Source organism: Octopus sinensis, unplaced genomic scaffold (genome assembly GCF_006345805.1).
Source record: "Octopus sinensis unplaced genomic scaffold, ASM634580v1 Contig12731, whole genome shotgun sequence".
In the NCBI taxonomy this organism is placed as follows: domain Eukaryota; kingdom Metazoa; phylum Mollusca; class Cephalopoda; order Octopoda; family Octopodidae; genus Octopus; species Octopus sinensis.
This window is the reverse complement of record NW_021832718.1, coordinates 34,800-54,995: the sequence shown is the minus strand read 5'-3', so window position 1 is coordinate 54,995 and position 20,196 is coordinate 34,800. Positions and strand designations below refer to the sequence as shown.

The following is a 20,196-nucleotide window of genomic DNA, read 5'->3' as shown; positions in this document are numbered from 1 at the left end:
ATGGGATAAAGAGAGTCTGCCGAATGTCGACCCAACAGAGGGACCAGCAATCCGAGTTGACAGTTCCTTAGTAGTTAAGGCAATTACAAGCATGAAAACAGGGAAAGCCCCAGGCCCATCAGGAATTACTGCAGAGATGCTCAAAATATCTGGTAGTGTCGGCTTTAGCCTAGTCACCCATATAGTTAACCAGGTGATACACGAAGGAGTCATACCCAATGACTGGTGTAGCAGCATACTAGTCAACTGCTACAAAGGTAAAGGTGACGCCCTAGATACAAATAACTACAGGGGTATTAAGCTGGTGGATCAGGTAATGAAGGTTACGGAGAGGGTTATAGCCCAACTTATTAGAGAGAGAGTTAGCTTAGATGAGATGCAGTTTGGGTTCGTGCCAGGGAAAAGTACTACTGATGCTATATTCCTGGTAAGACAGCTGCCGGAGAAATACCTAGCCAAAGATAAGCCCTGTACCTGGCTTTTGTTGACATGGAGAAAGCCTTCGACAGGGTCCCCCGATCTCTTATCTGGTGGTCAATGAGGAAACTAGGGATAGATGAATGGTTAGTGAGAGCTGTGCGAGCCATGTACAGAGATGCTGCTAGTAAGGTGAGGGTTGGCAATGAGTACAGTGAAGAATTCCGGGTAGAGGTTGGGGTCCACCAAGGTTCAGTCCTCAGTCCCCTCCTATTTATCATAGTCCTCCAGGCAATAACGGAGGAATTCAAGACAGGATGCCCCTGGGAGCTCCTCTATGCTGATGACTTTGCTCTAATTGCTGAGTCACTATCAGAACTGGAGGAGAAGTTTCAGGTGTGGAAGCAAGGATTAGAATCGAAGGGCCTTAGAATCAACCTAGCCAAAACCAAAGTCCTAATAAGTAGGAAGGTAGACCAATCACAAACGACTTCAGGTAGATGGCCCTGCTCGATCTGTAGAAAAGGTGCACCAAGTGTAAGCTATGGACACATAAGAGGTGCAGCAATGTCAAAGGAAGGCTAACTAGGAAAATAGTTTTTGAATGTGGCTGATGCTCAGGAGCAATAAACACTGGAAATGTGCAGAGACCAACTTCTACCACGTTCCAGGGAGTCAAACTAGAAGTAGTTGATAGCTTCCGATACCTAGGTGACCAAGTCAGTAGCGGGGGTGGGTGTGCTGAAAGTGTAACTGCTAGAGTAAGAATAGCCTGGGCAAAGTTTAGAGAGCTCTTACCCCTGCTGGTGACAAAAGGCCTCTCGCTCAGAGTAAAAGGCAGACTGTATGATGCATGTGAACGTACAGCCATGCTATATGGTAGGGAAACATGGGCCGTGACTGCTGAGGATATGCGTAAGCTCGCAAGAAATGAAGACAGTATGCTCTGATGGATGTGTAATGTCAGTGTTCATAATCGACAGAGTGTAAGTACCTTGAGAGAAAAGTTGGACCTAAGAAGCATCAGTTGTGGTGTGCAAGAGAAACGTTTGCACTGGTATGGTCATGTGACGAGAATGGCTGAAGATAGTTGTGTGCAAAAGTGCCACACCCTAGCAGTTGAGGGAACCTGTGGAAGCGGTCGACCCAGGAAAACCTGGGACGAGGTGGTGAAGCACAACCTTCTCACTTTAGGTATCACCAAGGAAATGACTAGAGACCGAGACCTATGGAAGTATGCTGTGCGTGAGAAGACCCAGCAAGACTAGTGAGACCATAACCCGTGGCCTCTACCTGGTATGTAGCCAGTCGACTTATACATACCTTTCCTTCTTGGGACACAAAACTCCACTTGTGAAGACCCGTTGAGGTAAGTGAAAATCAAAATCAAAATCAAATCAAACCAAATCAAATCAGATATCAGAAGCAGAACCAAAATCGAAGTCGATCAACATCAATGGAAATTGCAGCTGTGATACCAGTGCCGGTAACAAGTAAGCGAACCATCCGATTGTGGCCATTGCCAGTGCCGCCCCGACTGGCCTCCGTGCCAGTGACACGTAAAAAGCACCATCCGTTCGTGGCCGTTGCCAGCACCGCCCCGACTGGCCTCCGTGCTGGTGGCACGTAAAAGCACCATCCGTTTGTGTCCGTTGCCAGCCTCACCTGGCCCCCGTGCCGGTGGCACGTAAAAGCACCATCTGTTCGTGGCCGTTTGCCAGCTCCGTCTGGCTCCTGTGCAGGTGGCACGTAAAAAGCACCCACTACACTCGCGGAGTGGTTGGTGTTAGGAAGGGCATCCAGCTGTAGAAACACTGCCAGATCAGACTGGGCCTGATGCAGCCTTCTGGCTTCACAGACCCCAGTTGAACCGTCCAACCCATGCTAGCATGGAAAACGGATGCTAAATGATGATGATGATGATGATGATGATGCCAAAATTTGAAACCAATATTTAGTCACATCAATGTGGTAAGCTGGCAAAATCATTAGCACACTGAGCAAAATACTTGGTGGCATCTCACCTATCTTATGTTCTGAGTTCAAATTCTGCCAAATACCAGTTGAACTATGGAGCTGATGTAATCAACTTACCCACTTCCCGAAATTGCTGGTCTTGTTCCAAAATTTAAAATCAATATTTAGTTACATATGCATTCAAACCCCATCAAAGTCAACACAGCCTTTTATCTTTCCAGGTTGATAAAATAAAACCAGTCAAATAATGGATTTGATTTAATCAACTGTTCTCTGCTAGCAAAATATGTAGCTTTATGCCGCCTGTTAGGAAACATTATTATTAGGATGATGGCATGTCACATTACTTCATTTATGTCCCCAATTTTGTAAGTTCATGAGCCTTTTCAAGGAATATAAATCTACAGGCTTCAGTCTACTTGGTTGATAAAAATGCATTTTATTCTCTGTTCCCTGGGTTAAGTGGTAACAGGTAGCTGTAACTGTAAATTTGCTCCAACACAAAACAAAAATTTAACATCTTGGCTATATGTTAACACAGAACAATGGAAATAAAACTGTCATAAAAATAGAATTCTGAGAGGATAGCTGCTTTATTTGTGTGAAAGATATAATCATTAAACCAATGATGACGGTAATAATTTCTTGATATTTTATTTGTAGACTCTGAAAACATTATCTAACATGTACCTTGCTATTCCAATGAGTGGTGATAATCCATGGGTGTTGAGCAAGGAGCATGTTGTTGTGGCTTTTAGACTGAGGGTAAAGTATTCTACTGTTTAACTATTTTCTTTTATAATCTTTAACTAATTGTGAAGATAGACTCAGCAGATACCATATTATGCTAAAGAAGATTAATTTTGATTGAATATACTTTGAGAAGAGTAAATACTGTAAAAGATATAACATGAATCTTGATTGTAGGGCCTAAATTATCCTAAAAACTTTAGAGTAACATGTAACATGCAGTGTTGCATATTTACTCCAAAAGTACATCTATTTTAATCTAGTCAGTAGCTGACTTTCATTTTTGTGGTCCTAAAGTTTGAACTATTACATCCCACACCTTCCACTCTTGTAGGATAATTATAGAATACCTTTCAGCAAGATGTGAAAGGCCCTACTACCCATGCAAGGACTTTGAAGCCCAAAGGATGGAAAATGTGAAATCTATGGAAAAAAGGGCCATGCAGTGAGCCTCTTTCTCCCAGTAACATGCACTGAGTGATCACTGTTACCTTTTTCGATATGCTTGTTCCATGACAGATTACTAGAAATTTTTAAATAAAATTTAACCAGCACATCTCAGCTTTTGGTTTAAATTGCTATACTGTGTTACTTCTCATATAGTTTTTAAGATATGGAAGGATGAAAATTAGGCATTATTTATGCTTGATGATATGTAGATTAATGAAATAAAACATAGCAAAGACTAGAGTTAATATAATCTTTCATTTTAAACACCTGTGAGAATACATATTACATGAACCACATTTCACAAACTGCTCTTTTTTCTGCAATTTATTCATGTAAACTTAACTTTTATCATATTAAGAGTTTCCTTGCAATGTCATTCTTTACAGACTGTTTGGATAAAGAATGTAAGCGCTCTTCAGTAATAGTAGAGTGAAATTTGTTCTTTATAAAGACTATCTTTGAGGAATTATTTTCTGCTTCGCAGCTCATGATAGACATTGTCAAGTACCTTGTATGTCATTCTTTACAGACTATATGGATAAAGAATTTAAGTGCTCTTCAGTAATAATAGAGTGAAATTTGTTCTTTATAAAGACTATCTTTGAGGAATTATTTTCTGCTTCACAGCTCATGATAGACATTGACATGTACATTGTATGTCCTTGTAGATGAACACAGCCAAGTGTATGCACATATTTATCTAAAGTATCTCAGATCAAGAATCTTTTGAACATCTTACAAATTTTTGCTGTGCCATTAACAGATTGGATTTTTTTTGTGCAGATCCCTAGATACATAGCCTAATGCACTTATGATGATATGTAAAAATGAAAATTTATAGCCTAGATTCAAGAGCTATATATTTTGCATTAGTTTATCATAAATCTTACCTTTCACCAGAACGTTTGAGGCCACATTCACATCTACATGCCTCGTGTAATCCCTTTATGTATGAAAAGGAATAAACCCTGTATTTCAACAATTAGTCCAAATAATAGATATACTATCTAGCATATTCATTAGGTCAATTAATACAATTACAGTAATATTGTTTGTTCTCTTATTTTCCTTTTAATTCTCTTTCTGTTTCTGAAGGGTGTTGAAGTAGCTGAAGAAGTCATCACTCTGCCTGATAAAATAATTACAGAACCTGAGGAAATAGATATACAATTGAAAGTAAGCTTGTGTTTTCAAGTTACTTCTAGAAGATCACCGACAATTTTATTGTTGTTATTTATATATCTTGTCTGTATTTCTCTACTGTTACTCTATCTCTACTAAAACAATAGTGAAAACTAAGTTTTACTCTCAATTTTGCCTTTTCTGTTTCATTACCTGTAATACATGCATTGACTTCTTATACTAACTGGATGTATTAAAGCCAATGATGGAGACTCTTCATGATCACCCAGTATGCCAGAAATAGTAAAACCTTTCTCAAATCTTACCTTATCATCTAAAAAATTGAAGAAGGCTACATTGGATAATGAAGTCCTAGATGCTCTATGCTTGAAGAGAATAATGATCATGACTGGAATACCATTAATTATAGGTCTGGCCTAGGGCTAAACAATAACTGGATGCATTGTCAGAGACTTGAATTGGCTTAATATTAAGCCAGTTGTTGAACCAAACATGCTGTTTAAAGAAATGCATGTACTTTTATTTCACACACACACACACACACACACACACAAGTACACACCAGATACCTGTGACTATATTTACTTCTTTACATTTCAGATGAATGGTAAAGAAGAGGTGACGGTGAAATGCCTCATTATTTTGAAACATAAAGATCCTTCGAAAGACGTTATTCCTACCAACTTACCAACCACGTTAAAAAGACAAAAGGAGCACAGACAAATAGGGAATGATTAAAGTTGCTATATCTCTTATTATAAAAGGCAGATTTTATCTGCCTCCCTTTGTCAGTTATAGAAATCTACAATATAGGATTTCTTCAATTACAATTTACCTAGCATTTTAAGAGTAGAATGCATCGGGTCATGCCAGGTCCAGTTTTTAAAATTTAAACTCCAATTAAGCAAAATTTACAGAAAACTCACATTCTGGTGTGTATGTCAAATGCTTTTCTTAATGTGGTTTACACCACACGCACACGCACACACACAGTGTGCAACGAATAAACTGAAAGTAATTCACTGTGTGTGTGTTGACAGGTAGACAATAGAATGCGATGGCGATGGCGATGGCGATGTAATATTTGTTTCTGTCTATCACGCTGATAGATACATGAGTAAAATGTATGGCAAGCTAAGAGATAAGAGTGAGTGAAAATGTTCTTGGAAGAGAGTAAATAGCGACAGAGTGATTTGAGGAAGACTAAACTGAAAGTATTTCTATAAAACGGATCACTCATGCTATCAACATAATTTCTCCCACTTTCTCTTTGCAAGTGTACCTTAAACCACTACTCAAAAAATAAAAAAAAAACACAGCAAACAGAAACAAATAAATACATAACGATTTACTCCTCACACAATTTCTTCAATTAGAGTTTACCTAAGATTTTTCAAAGTACTCCATTCGGTCATGCCATAACAAATTTCTTTCAATTTCACCCCCAATTAAGACAAAATTCGAGAAAACTCAATATTTTAACATTTCACTCCGAAAGCATTGATGTACATGTGTGCGTGCGTGAGTGTGTGTGTGTGTGTGTGTGTGTGTGTGTGTGTGTGTGTGTGTGTGTGTGTGTGTGTGTGTGTGTGTGTGTGTGTTTGATGGGTTGTGCGACACAGAAAGTGTCGTGTGTAAGTGAAGTGCTTTTGTTAGTGTGTGTAAAGAGACAGAGAGAGTGAAAGACAGAAATAACTGAACTTTTTTTATTCACTTTTTGTAGTGAGTGACTGAGAGAGAAAAGAGAGAGAGAGAGGTTATGTATGTATATATGTATGTATGGCTTCAGTGACACACACACACAAAAACACATACCTACGTACACCTAAAGCACGCACACACACACACACACACAAGCGGAGCGCGAACTTCAAAATTTTGGTAGTATTGATTTGCGAGCGTACTTCTAAGCGCGCGTAATTGAAAGTTTTCACTATGATATCATCACGTGCGAAAAAATTCGAAGGGTTTTGAACAATTGAGATACAGATGTCACGCCTGTATTGAAACCATTGCTAAGCTGCCGTAATTGCTTAATTAAGACTTTGTTTAAATTGAAAGGGGCAAATATGTGACGAGGTTGAAAAAAAATACCCCAGAAAAAAAATGTACTGCTGGTATTTATATAATTCACTACTATTTTGCTACAATGTCATGAAAAAGAAAAAATTTAGGTATGTACAACATATATTATACATTTTTTCTATTCATTCAACGAAAATAAAAAAATCGAATTCGCCACCCCCTTTTCCCCGTTCGCGTTTGTGTAAAAAAAATTATTATTTAAGTTTTAAAAATTATTTACTTTGTTCAAAAAATATTAATATTAATTAATTTTCAAGAATTATTTAATTTTATTCTGTAAAATAGTAATTAATTCATTTATCTGTAAATCCGCGAGGTTGTTACTCAGGCACCTAGAAATAGCAGCCAGATTTTTATATTCTAAATAATTTGCAATTTCAAAAAATATATTAATTTTGCGTTATTTAATTTGATAAATTGTACGGAATAATTTTGCGCGTTATATACGTTCGCGTTTCTGTAAAAAAAAGTAATTATTTAAGGGCGATCGAGTATCGAGTACCTACGTCTGGCTCGCACGCGCGAATCCGCGTGTGCGCAACCGGGACCACTCTGCGATACAAGTACCCATATATACATCCATACATACATGTGTGTGTGTGTCTATGTATGTGTATTAATGTGTGTGTGTTATCTCTATATAAAGCTAAAGTTGTCTGTGTGCGCCACGTTTGGTAACCTTCAACTAACACTATCTCCTCCGAGACCCTGCGGCGCAAGTCGACCAAAATTGAGAGTATGATAGAAGAAGGGTTGCTCTTCCTTCCGTAGAACATAAAATTCAAATCGGACCATGTTAACACCAAAAATTATTTACATCAAAAAGATGCTTTTTTCTATGAAAATCCCTATTTTTTACGATTTTTTCACTGCTGTGTCGCCACTTTTCGGTGTATTTCGACCAGAAAAATGTTCACAAAATTTTTACTCTTCAAAATTACAATTCCAGCGGGTCGAAACAAACCCGAGCAACGCCGGGCGATACTGCTAGTATTTGCTAATTAGAAAGTTTTTTTATATTTGTTTTTAAATTAAATCATTTTAAAAAGTACCATTGTAGTTTCTTGTTTTTTAATATTTCTTTAAATTTTGCTTTTGTTTTGTTTTTGTTATAAAGTACCCTTGTTTGTTTTTTAATACTTTCAGATGTGCCTATCTAAGGTCAATCAATTTTCATAGAGGTTTTATAACATTGCTGCTATATGCCATGGACATATTGCATAACATTTTATTTGTGAGTGTATATAATGTGTTCATCTGTAACTGATATATTTACCCTGTTTGCTCTTTTCCCTCTTCTTTGTTCTCATTAGAGACTAGCAAAAAATTCAATATCTCTAACTGTAGTGAAGGTATCTTTCTCCCTACCCACCCTGAAACTAAAAAGCAGGACGCAGGAAGTGTCCTTCACAAGGAAGTAGATTGGGAAAATCGTTAGACTCTTGGGCCAGAATGCTTCACAGTATTTGTTCTGACTCTCTGCACTCTCAGTCCAAATCCCTCCCTGGTAAACTTTGCCATTCATGTTTTCAGGGTTAATAATGGTAGATTGGCAGAACTTGGATCAAGTAGGACATCTGGCAGTATCTGTTCTGGCACTTTGTGGAACAGATACAGACTGGTCTTTCTATTGGATAAATATTAATGGTGTGAATAGGGTAACTGCTATCTTTAAGAAAGCTTGCCTTATTTTAAAAATGCATGTGCAGATGTATATTCAACATAGACTAACCAAGACCCTATCAACCTCCACAGTTTAGCTGTCGATACAAATATTGCTAAGAACTTTCTAGCTCATGTAAAATATTTTTCAGCCTCACACAAATACCACAAAATTTTCAATGCTTACAATATTAATTTAGCTATTCTTACCTAGATAACACATACTTTCAACAGTACTGAAATATTTGTTTAATAACATTTTATTTGTACTGTGAGTGTACACAATCTGTTCATCTGTAGATTGCCCTTTCCCCTCTTTTGCTCTCATTAGAGACCAGCAAGAAATTTGATATCTCTAACCAAAGTGAAGGCACCTGTCTTGAAGAAACTCATCAGTATAAAAGAATTTCCCTCTTGTTTAATAGATATAGCAACTTGTGAAGAAGAGAATTAAAAGTGATACATGGTGGGCAGTCCCAAATACTAACTGTGACTATGTAATATTGTTTTTTCCTCACTGCTTACTTATTTCTAGTGAGCTTTTTTTAATAATCCTTGGAAGGGTTCACAAAATAAGAACATCTAGCTGTAAAACAAAGGATGAATAAGTAATTATTCAATCTATGCTAGCATGAAAAAATGGACATAGAATGAATGAACAAATTTATTTATTGCTTTTCAAGTAAAGGTTATTTCTGAAGCACTTATTCTCTAAATACTTCTGGTTTCTTACAATATACAATAATTTACTTACTGAAATATTTATCACTGTTTCAGCAATTATGGTGAAGATTTATGCTTCAATAATGAGGACAGAATTATATTGAAATATAGCTAGAGTTGACTCCCATGCCTGCTACAAGACTGACAACACTATTAGTTATTATTCTTCAAGACTAAAAACTTAATTTTTTGAGGTTGCTTACATTAAATATGTTAACACTAACTTATTGTTGCTGGCTTTTCATGCCGATGGTGCTAGCATAACTTGCAAGAAGTGTTTCGCACCCTGGATGATGCTTTTATGGAGCAGCATGGTGTTGCTAGAGTGTGTGCCACAGAGGTAACTCTTGAGCTTTCCACTTACTGGGACAACAAGCCTACACAGGACGGATCTGTTCAGTTTCGCTCACAGATTAAAAAATTATTTTTTTTAACTAAACAGTTTGAAACTTCGTATACTGGTGTAATTTCTCATGCTGAACACGGTTCACTTTCAACATTTTTGACAAAATTTCGTATCTTAGAAGTTATTTCGTGTTAAAGTTGTCCTATTTGTGTAATTTTAACCAATCAAAGAGGATATGAAAAAAGTAAACAATTACAACTAAGAACCATAAGAAGGTAGTAAAAATATATTTTTATTTCGAGATTTGGAAATTAACTAAATTTGGGACATTTAGCGTGTCCCTGAAAGATCAGTACGGGACAGGAGACAAAATTATCAAATATGGGCCACATCCCTTATATAAGGGACGTCTGGCAACCCTAACCTAATGTTATTTTGCACGCTATTGACTCATCACCAATAGCCACATTTGGTCAGATCTCTTTACGCCTTGACATAAATCTTCGTCGAGATTTTCAGTGGGTTTTTGTCATTGCTGACATTCCGCATCCTATTTTAGGAGCGGATTTTCTATATAACTTTGATTTATTGGTAGATGTCAGACGTCGGAGGCTAGTCGACAGTTCAACTACACTCTCCACGCCGACCAGAGAATCTACCGATTCAGCTCTTAGCCCGACATTTATTGTTTCTACATCTGGAGATGTTTTTCATTCTCTTTTGGCTTTGTAGTGATGCTGCTGTGTATGGTTCAGCGCGCATGCGTAGAATGGGACTACTTCCGGGTGGCCACCGGAAGTCTTCCCCATGCGCATGTGCGGGAAACTGACCCCTAAAATACCGTCCACTCATTCAGTCTCTCTGGCCCTGATAGCCCTCGTGAACAGACGCGCATTGGCAGTCTCTGAGAACTATGCACTGACTTAGCAGCGGACCACATCGAACCACTTCGACCAGCCAACAAGAAGCAGTACAACAGATTCGGCTGTCGGTCCCCCTCAGAAATACGTACACCAGATCTACACCATCACGAGTAATAAAACAACATTTGCTGTCTTTCCCAGATAACCTGACTTCGTCTGTTATATTTAACTAAATTGAATGTGACGGGATCAGATCGGACACCCCTTCAGTGATATCGATTCCAGATCCTGTTACAATTGGTGACCCCGAGTAAAAAAAAAAAAAGAACAGAAGACGCAGCGAACAGGTTTTGCCAGTTAGCACACTGAACACTCAGTTTCATTATCATTTTCTTTTCCTTTCAGGACAGCGAAGGTGCGTACAAACAAAAGTTTTATCCATCGCACTCAGTACACTGAAAAAAAAAAAACACACACACACATTATTTTTTTTCTTTTCTGTAGCTTTTGTTTTTCCTTTGTGCACACACACACCTATTTCTTTACTACCCACGAGGTGCACACACACATACACCAGTACACAAAACACGATTTTTTTTTGGTTTGCTTTGTCGGTTCCACGTGTTCTCCACTTCTCGTTCTTACCTTCTGCCCCTTTCTGACAGGCGATTTTTCGGACAAACATGGCTGCATCAGGTTTGCCTTCATTCACAGGGGATGCGGGTCTGTGGCTTGCCCATGTGGAGTCGCATTTTGCCGCACATGCCGTTCCTCCACAGCAGCAGTTGCATCTGCTATATTCGAGTTTGCCTTCCCGACTCGCCACATCGGTCAGGGATCTCATAATGAGTCCCCACCCTGACGCCACATACGCGTCAGTAAAAGCCGAAATCCTCCGCCGCAACACGCGGTCGGAGGAGAGTCAATTTAATGAGCTGATGGCCGACGAACAGTTGGGGGACAGGACTCCATCCCAGTTCCTGCACCACCTAAGGGAGCTAAGCGGGAACGCAGCAGACGCACCACTCTTGCGGAAGATTTTCTTCTCCAGGTTGCCTGCCCACGTGCAGACAATGTTGGCCACGGCACTGGAGTCTGTGTCAGTAGACCAGATTGCCACGATGGCCGATAAAATATTAGAATTTTCGGGACCATCTCCATCGCGAGGCCTGTACGCATGTACAGAGCCCCCTCCGACATTTTCTCCGACGCAAAATTCTCTAGCCGAGAGGATCGATGCACTTACGCAGTGAATCAATGATCTGTGGCGTGCGATCGGGCGCCGACCTCGCAGTCGTAGTCGCAGTGGCTCTGTTTCTCGTAGTCGGAGTGACTCTGTTTCTCGTTCCGGCTGGTGCTGGTACCATTCCAAGTATGCCGAAAAGGCAGAACGGTGTACCCAGCCGTGCACTTTCCAGCCCTCGGGAAACTAAATCAGGAGGAGGTGAGCACGTCACCTTCTTCTTTCTCGTTTCCCAAAAATCGTGCGTTCTTTGTAAAAGATCTTGTGTCGAAGAAATTCTTCATGGTGGACACTGGCTCTTGTTGCAGCATCTGGCCCCTTCGTCTGACTGCAGACAAGCCCAAGCGCTCTTCAATTGTCTTGCATGCCATTTACTCGTCTCCCATAACCACCTTCGGTCAGATTTCGCTGCGCCTCGACATCAACATTCGTCATCCCGCTGACATCCCGCATCCTATTCTCGGCGCTGATTTCTTGGATAGATTTAATCTATTGGTGGATGTCAGGCGTCGGAGGCTTCTTAACAGCACGACGTCGCTCTCGACGCCGACTGGGAGTTCCACCAATGCGGTCCTTAGCCCGACATTCTTTGTTGCCACCTCTGGAGACGTTTTTCACTCTCTTTTGGCTTCATTTCCGGAGCTATTGGATATTGCCTTTCAACCGGAAAAGCCTACCCACTCGACCCTTCATTTTATCACCACCACTGGGCCGCCTGTTTTTTCGCGCCCACGGCGCCTTGCGCCTGACCGTCTAAAGACGGCTAGGGCCGAGTTTGAGCACATGCTTCAACTTGGCCTTATACGCCCCTCCACCAGCCCATGGGCGTCTCCCCTTCATTTGGCGCGAAAGGGCGAGTCTGATTTTCGCCCGGTAGGAGACTATCGACGCCTCAATGCCGTAACAATAGCCGACAGGTATCCAATCAGAATTATACAGGACTTTACGGCAAATCTCCATGGTTGTACCATTTTTTCGAAGGTCGACCTTATACGCGCGTACCATCAAATACCGGTCAACCCAGCCGACGTTCCGAAAACTACGATCACTACCCCTTTTGGGTGTTTTGAGTTTTTGTATATGAGTTTCGGTTTGCGGAATGCTACCAGCACTTTCCAGCGTTTCATTGATGAGGTTGTCCGCGGTATTTATTTTGTGTTTGCCAATGTCGATGATATACACATTGCGAGCGACACACGTGAAAATCATCTCCAGCACCTTTCTCAGTTTTTTCAGCGTCTTCGCGCTTATAGTATACGTATAAATCCCGACAAGTGTGTTTTCGGACGCTCTTCTCTAGATTTTCTAGGCCATCATATTGATTCGAGTGGAATCAGCCCTCTGTCGTCAAAGGTCGATGCCATTCAACGCATCGCACCTCCCACTTCCTTGCGCCAGCTCAGGCATTATCTAGGGATGATCAATTTCTACAGACGTTTTATTCCCGGTTGTGCAGATAAGCTACTTCCTCTCACCAGGCTATTAAAGGACACTCCTAGAAAGGACGGTCAAGTCACCCTCTCTGTTGAGGCAGTGACAGCCTTTGAGTCCATTAAGAAGGAGCTGGCTTCTGTTTCTTTGCTTGCACATCCGGTTCCTGGTGCTTCTCTCTCTTTGACTGTAGACGCATCGGACACTGCGATTGGCGCTGTGTTACAACACACAGTGGATGATCATATTCGACCTCTGGCTTTCATTTCCCGTCAACTGCAACCAGCTGAACGACGATACAGCACCTTTGATCGTAAGCTCCTAGCGATCTATCTATCGGTTCGTCATTTCCAGCATCAACTTGAAGGGCGAGATTTTGTGATCTATACGGATCACAAGCCCCTTACGTTTGCCCTGTGTTCAAAAACGGACAAACTCTCACCTCGTGCTTTCCGGCACCTGGATTTTATCTCTCAATTTACTAGTAACATTCGACACATACCTGGAAAAGAGAACGTTCCTGCTGACGCTCTCTCTCGCCTTCTAGTCTGCACCCTTTCGTCTCCTGCTGCTATCGACTTAAGTGCCATCTCGCAGGAGTAGCCACCTTTGGCGTCGTTAGACTTAACTTCGCCCAGGTTCTCCTGTTGCCAGTTTTCCCACCCTCCGCTTCCGTCAGCCGAAGGCACCATTCTCGGTGATACTTCCACTGGTTCTCCCAGGCCACTCGTGCCTGAGAATCATCAACGCTCAGTGTTTGAAGCACTGCACTCCTTATCACATCCTGGCATCGCTGCCACCCTTAAGCTGATCACTGCTCGGTTTTTCTGGCCGAATATGCGTCGCACTATTACTTCTTGGACACGCACCTGCTCCAAGTGTCAACGGTCCAAGATTCAACGGCACGTTCGTGCCCCGCTTGGACATTTTCCCCCCTACGGAGGCCCGTTTTCGCCATGTCCACATCGATCTGGTTGGACCATGGCCTGTGAGTCGCGGGTTTTCTTATCTGTTAACTTGTGTCGATCGTTTCTCCCGCTGGACAGAAGCCATTCCGATAGCAGACATTTCTACTGAGACTGTTGCGCGAGCCTTCGTTTCGAACCGGATTTCCCGTTTCGGAGTTCCGTCCAGATTGACTACAGATTGTGGACGTCAGTTTGAAGCTTCGCTATTTCGCGAATTGTCGCGCATTTTAGGTGTGCATCATATCCACACTACCAGCTATCATCCAGCGTCTAATGGATTAGTTGAACGGTTCCATAGACAGCTTAAGGCCGCTCTTCGTGCCTCTTCAGATCCACAGTCCTGGATTGAATTTCTGCCAATTGTGCTTCTCGGTTGTCGCACTGCTGTCAAGGCAGACCTGGGATTTTCTTCTGCAGAGCTACTGTATGGTACCACTCTGGCATTGCCTGGTACGATGTTGGTGCCAGACACTTCCCAGCCCCATGATCCGGCGACCTATGTCGCCAGACTGCGTTCCTATTTTTCGAATCTTCCACCCATGGTTCCCAGGAAACAATCTCCACCATCCCATCTCTCACCGGATATGGACACTTGGTCGCATGTTTTTGTTCGGAACGACTCTGTCAAGGGACCACTTGTTTCTCCTTATAAAAGACCTTTCCGTGTGCTTTCTCGAACACCTAAGGTTTTCACCATTGAAATAAATGGTCATTCGGAGACTGTTTCCGTGGACCGACTGAAGAAAGCATACTTTGAGGCGTCTTCATCTTTTGATGACAACGTTGCCACACCCACCTATGCACCTTTAACAACACCTTCACCAGCGCCGACACCTTCACCTGCACAAACACATTCACCTGCACAGACACCTTTGCCTTCACCGGCTCCCACAACACCACCTTCGCCGTCAACGGTGCCCCGAGCACACCGTATGTTACAAGATCGGGCAGAACAGTGCATTGGCCAAAGAAACTCTCAAAGACAATTTATATTTGACTTTCTTTCAAATTTCTTGTTTTTTGTAGTATATTGTGTACCAAATCTTCTGGGGGATCGGCAAGCCGTCTGTTTTTCTGCAGCACCACTACAAATTTTCTTGTTTTCGTACTTCCGCACTCGAGGGGGAGCCATGTAGTGATGCTGCTGTGTAAGGTTCAGCGCGCATGCGCAGAATGGGACTACTTCCGGGTGGCCACCGGAAGTCTTCCCCATGCGCATGTGCGGGAAACTGACCCTTAAAACACCGTCCACTCACTCAGTCTCTCTGGCCCTGGCAGCCCTCGTGAACAGACGCGCATTGGCAGTCTCTGAGAACTACGCAGCGACTTAGCAGCGGACCACATCGAACCACTTCGACCAGCCAACAAGAAGCAGTACAACAGATTCGGCTGTCGGTCCCCCTCAGAAATACGTACACCAGATCTACACCATCACGAGTAATAAAACAACATTTGCTGTCTTTCCCAGATAACCTGACTTCGTCGGTTATATTTAACTAAATTGAATGTGACGGGATCGGATCGGACACCCCTTCAGTGATACCGATTCCAGATCCTGTTACAGCTTCTTTTCCAGAGCTACTTGATATTACCTTTAAAATGGCAAAACCCGTACACTCGACACTCCATTTTATTACAACTACTGGGCCGCCTGTTTTTTCGCGCCTACGGCGTCTTGCACCTGACCGTCTTAAAACGGCTAGGGCTGAGTTTGAGCATATGCTCCAGCTTGGTCTGATACGCCCATCCCCCAGTCCATGGGCTTCACCCCTTCATTTAGTTCGAAAAGGGGATACAGATTTTCGTCCGGTGGGAGATTATCGGCGTCTAAATTCCGGACAGATATCCAATTAGGAATCTCAATGACTTTTCAGCAAATCTCCATGGCTGTACCATTTTTTCTAAGGTTGACCTCATACGTGCTTATCATCAAATACCGGTCAACCCAGACGATGTTCCTAAAACGGCAATTACCACTCCTTTCGGTTGTTTCGAATTTCTATACATGAGTTTTGGTTTGCGGAACGCCTGTAGTACGCTCCAACGTTTTATAGATGAAGTTGTTCGTGGACTTGATTTTGTTTTCGCGTATGTCGATGATATTCTCATCGAAAGTGATACACATGAAAATCATCTCCAGCACTTGTCTCAGCTTTTTCAGCGTCTTCGCGACTATGGTGTTCGCATTAATCCAGACAAGTTTTTTGGGGGGCAATCATCTCTTGATTTTCTCGGTCATTATATTGATTCGAGTAGAATCAAACCACTCTCGTCTAAAGTCGATGCAATTCAGCGCATCGCACCACCTTCTTCTTTGCGTCAACTTCGCCATTTTTGGGGTATAGTTAATTTCTATCGACGCTTCATAAACCGGTGTGCGGACAAGTTGTTTCCTTTAACGCAGATGCTAAAGGGCAATTCTAAAAAGGACGCCCGTCTTACTCTTTCAGCTGAAGCACTGTCTGCCTTTGAGTTAGTTAAAAAGGAACTAGCTTCAGTTCCTGTTTTAGCACATCCGGCTCCTGATGCTCCACTTACTTTATCTGTGGACGCATCAGATTCTGCAGTTGGCGCTGTCTTGCAGCACACCATAGATGGTGAAACTAAACCTTTGGCTTTCTTCTCTTGCCAGCTAATTGGATTTCTAGGTATGGTGTACCGTCCAGTTTAACCACAGATCGTGGTCGAGAATTCGAAGCGGTTTTATTTCGTGAGTAATCACGAATCCTGGGGATGCATCATATACGCACCACTAGTTACCATCCCGCTTCTAATGGGATGGTGGAGCGTTTCCACAGGCAACTTAAGGCCGCGTTGCGTGCCTCGCCGAATCCACAGTCGTGGACTGAATTTCTTCCTATCGTCCTGCTTGGATGTCGGACTGCGATTAAAACAGATCTTGGTTTTTCTTCTGCCGAGCTCTTGTATGGTACCACACTGGCATTGCCTGGTACGATGTTGGTGCCAGACAAGTCACAGTTTCTTAATTTAGAGTCTTATGTTGCTCGACTATGCAGATATTTTTCTGCCCTTCCTCCAATGGGCCCTCGACACCAAAATCCTCCTTCTAATGTGCCATCAGATCTTGAGTCTTGGACGCATGTTATTGTTCGTGATGATTCTGTCAAAGGACCTCTTGTTTCTCCTTATAAAGGACCTTTTCGTGTGATTTCCCGAACGCCGAAAGTGTTAAAACTTGACATTAACGGTCGTTCGGAGACCGTCTCCGTAGACCGTCTTAAAAGGGCATATTTTGAGGTGTCCACATCTTTTGATGACCCCACTTCCACAACCATCGTTGAACCTTCACATGCACCTTTGACAACACCACCATTCACACATGCACCTTTGACAACACCACCATTTACACATGCACCTTTATCAACACCAACATCGTCGTCGCAGCCCGCATCGAACAAACCTTATGTTATGAGGTCAGGCAGAACTGTTCACTGGCCAAAGAAACTTTCAAAGACGATTTATATTTAACATTCTCAATTGTCTATATTGTAGATTTCTATAAGATACAAAGGGAGGCAGATAAAATCTGCCTTTTATAATAAGAGATCCCTTGGTTCTGGGCGTGCAAGGCTGAACTTTAACGCTGTAAGATTTTACAATGTTCAACTGCAAACAGAACTGGTCAAAATGGCGTCCTTAGGGAGCGAAGATAATACGCGTCTGCTTCAATGAAAGGCTTTCTGCTGTCTGCTGACTGCTATGTGTCCCTCTGGACGCTCAGTTGGTCAACGTTTTACGCTCCCTTGCCTCTTTGTTAAGGTTCGCCTTCCCCTGCCATTCAACTAATGCCACGACAGCAAATCTGTTCTTCCGGTCATCGCGCATGCGCGAGAGGGCCCTTCCCTTCCGCCTTCGCGTATGCGCGAGAGAGCGTTGCGCGCGCGCACCGTTGTATTGATCACTACAAATCTATTTACCACGCTCTGTATTTAGACACCCACACATTTTCCGTTTTGTTGCTAGGAAACCATTAACTGTTGCAGATAATGTTCTATTTTTATAAGACATCAGTGCTAGTTGCTGGCCTCTTAAGACGCCCGACCGCTATTTTAAATACACTCAAGCTTGCTTGCTGCTTAGATAATTTTATCGTCATGTCTAACTATCCTGTGAAAAAAGGACGTGAACCCGGGGTACATGAGACACGGTGAGACAATATTATTATTAATAATTATTTGCACATATAATTTGCCATTAATAGCCGACGAGAATGTATCGTAGCTCTCCACTCCGATATTCGAAACTTTGAGTACTATAATGACAACCTTTTACTGTTTGTTCTAAATTATAATATACTAGCAGTATCGCCCGGCGTTGCTCGGGTTTCTAAGGGAAATAACTATATAAGCATTTTTAGAGAGTTATAGCCAAAAAATAGCAAAACAATGCATTAAAAATGGAAAAAAAATTAAGGTAAATTTTTTTTTAAATCGTTGACACATCGTAGATATTTTTAGAGAGTTATTTCCCGTATATAATAGCGAAAAAATGCATTAAAATGGAAAAATATGATGGTAAATTTTTTTTAAATCGTAGACTCATCGTAGACGCGCGCTAATACCCAGAAGGGCTCGATATGACTCACGACTATAAGATACCCGGTTTTGTTTACACTGCACCGCAAAATGTGGGAGTAGTTAGGAATCTAAATCGTAGGAGACAGACACACACTTTCTTTTATATATAAATATTTTCGTCCTAAAAAACTTTGTATGGATTGAATGGTTACCTCTATGGAAATATATACACGCACATTATACATACATGTGTGTATAGATGAATATATAAATACATTTAAATATCTATATACACTTTTGGGCGAACTTTCTGTTTCTTAGAGATAACTTTATCCCGTCCGATTCGCTCCAAAATTTACAGGGACATGTAGAATGAGGTGATGATGCTCGTGGGCTACCTTAGAAATCCCTATCTTAAAAGGTGTGGTTGCTAGGGGCCATCTTCCTCACTCACCCTATTTCCTCCAGTACCCTGTCACTCCTCTTCATTTGACAGGCCACTACGTTTATTTAATGTAAAGTCTTCCTCAAATAACTCTCTCGCTATTTACTCCTATCTTCCAAGAACATTTTCACTCACACTTATCTCTTAGCTTCCCATACATTTTACTCATGTATCTATCAGCGTCATAGACAGAAACAAATATTACATCGCCATCGCATTCTATTGTCTACCTGTCAACACACATACAGTGAATTACTTTCACTTTATTCGTAGCACACTGTGTGTGTGCGTATGCGTGTGCTGTAGCCCACACTAAGAAAAGCATTTGACATACACACCACAATGTGAGTTTTCTCTAAATTTTGCTTAATTGGGGTTGAAATTTTAAAAACTGGACCTGGCACGACCCGATGCATTCTACTCTTAAAAATGCTAGGTAAATTGTAATTGAAGAAATCCTATATTGTAGATTTCTATAAGATACAAAGGGAGGCAGATAAAATCTGCCTTTTATAATAAGAGATCCCTTGGTTCTGGGCGTGCAAGGCTGAACTTTAACGCTGTAAGATTTTACAATGTTCAACTGCAAACAGAACTGGTCAAAATGGCGTCCTTAGGGAGCGAAAATAATACGCGTCTGCTTCAATGAAAGGCTTTCTGCTGTCTGCTGACTGCTATGTGTCCCTCTGGACGCTCAGTTGGTCAACGTTTTACGCTCCTTTGCCTCTTTGTTAAGGTTCGCCTTCCCCTGCCATTCAACTAATGCCACGACAGCAAATCTGTTCTTCCGGTCATCGCGCATGCGCGAGAGGGTCTTCCCTTCCGCCTTCGCGTATGCGCGAGAGAGCGTTGCGCGCTCGCACCGTTGTATTGATCACTACAAATCTATTTACCACGCTCTGTATTTAGACACACACACATTTTCCGTTTTGTTGCTAGGAAACCATTAACTGTTGCAGATAGTGTTCTATTTTTATAAGACATCAGTGCTAGTTGCTGGCCTCTTAAGACGCCCGACCGCTATTTTAAATACACTCAAGCCTGCTTGCTGCTTAGATAATTTTATCGTCATGTCTGACTATCCTGTGAAAAAAGGACGTGAACCCGGGGTACATGAGACACGCTGAGACAATATTATTATTAATAATTATTTGC

The 20,196-nt window shown here is 41.7% G+C and overlaps 3 protein-coding genes across 3 annotated transcripts; all 3 read left to right on the top strand.

The window, feature by feature from the left end:
* Window positions 1-2,487: 2,487 nt before the first annotated feature.
* Window positions 2,488-5,608, top strand: LOC118761368 (39S ribosomal protein L9, mitochondrial-like). Its single transcript, XM_036499213.1, has 3 exons — window positions 2,488-3,159; window positions 4,690-4,770; window positions 5,338-5,608. Exons 1-3 carry the CDS (start codon window positions 3,079-3,081, stop codon window positions 5,473-5,475), a joined length of 300 nt encoding a protein of 99 aa, XP_036355106.1. The 5' UTR covers window positions 2,488-3,078; the 3' UTR covers window positions 5,476-5,608.
* A 5,491-nt stretch (window positions 5,609-11,099) lies between these two features.
* On the top strand, window positions 11,100-11,669 carry LOC115229462. Its single transcript, XM_029799808.1, has one exon. It carries the CDS (start codon window positions 11,100-11,102, stop codon window positions 11,667-11,669), a length of 570 nt encoding a protein of 189 aa, XP_029655668.1.
* Window positions 11,670-17,013: 5,344 nt separating this feature from the next.
* LOC115229461 lies at window positions 17,014-17,547 on the top strand. The gene has a single exon (XM_029799807.1). It carries the CDS (start codon window positions 17,014-17,016, stop codon window positions 17,545-17,547), a length of 534 nt encoding a protein of 177 aa, XP_029655667.1.
* The last annotated feature ends 2,649 nt before the right edge of the window (window positions 17,548-20,196 follow it).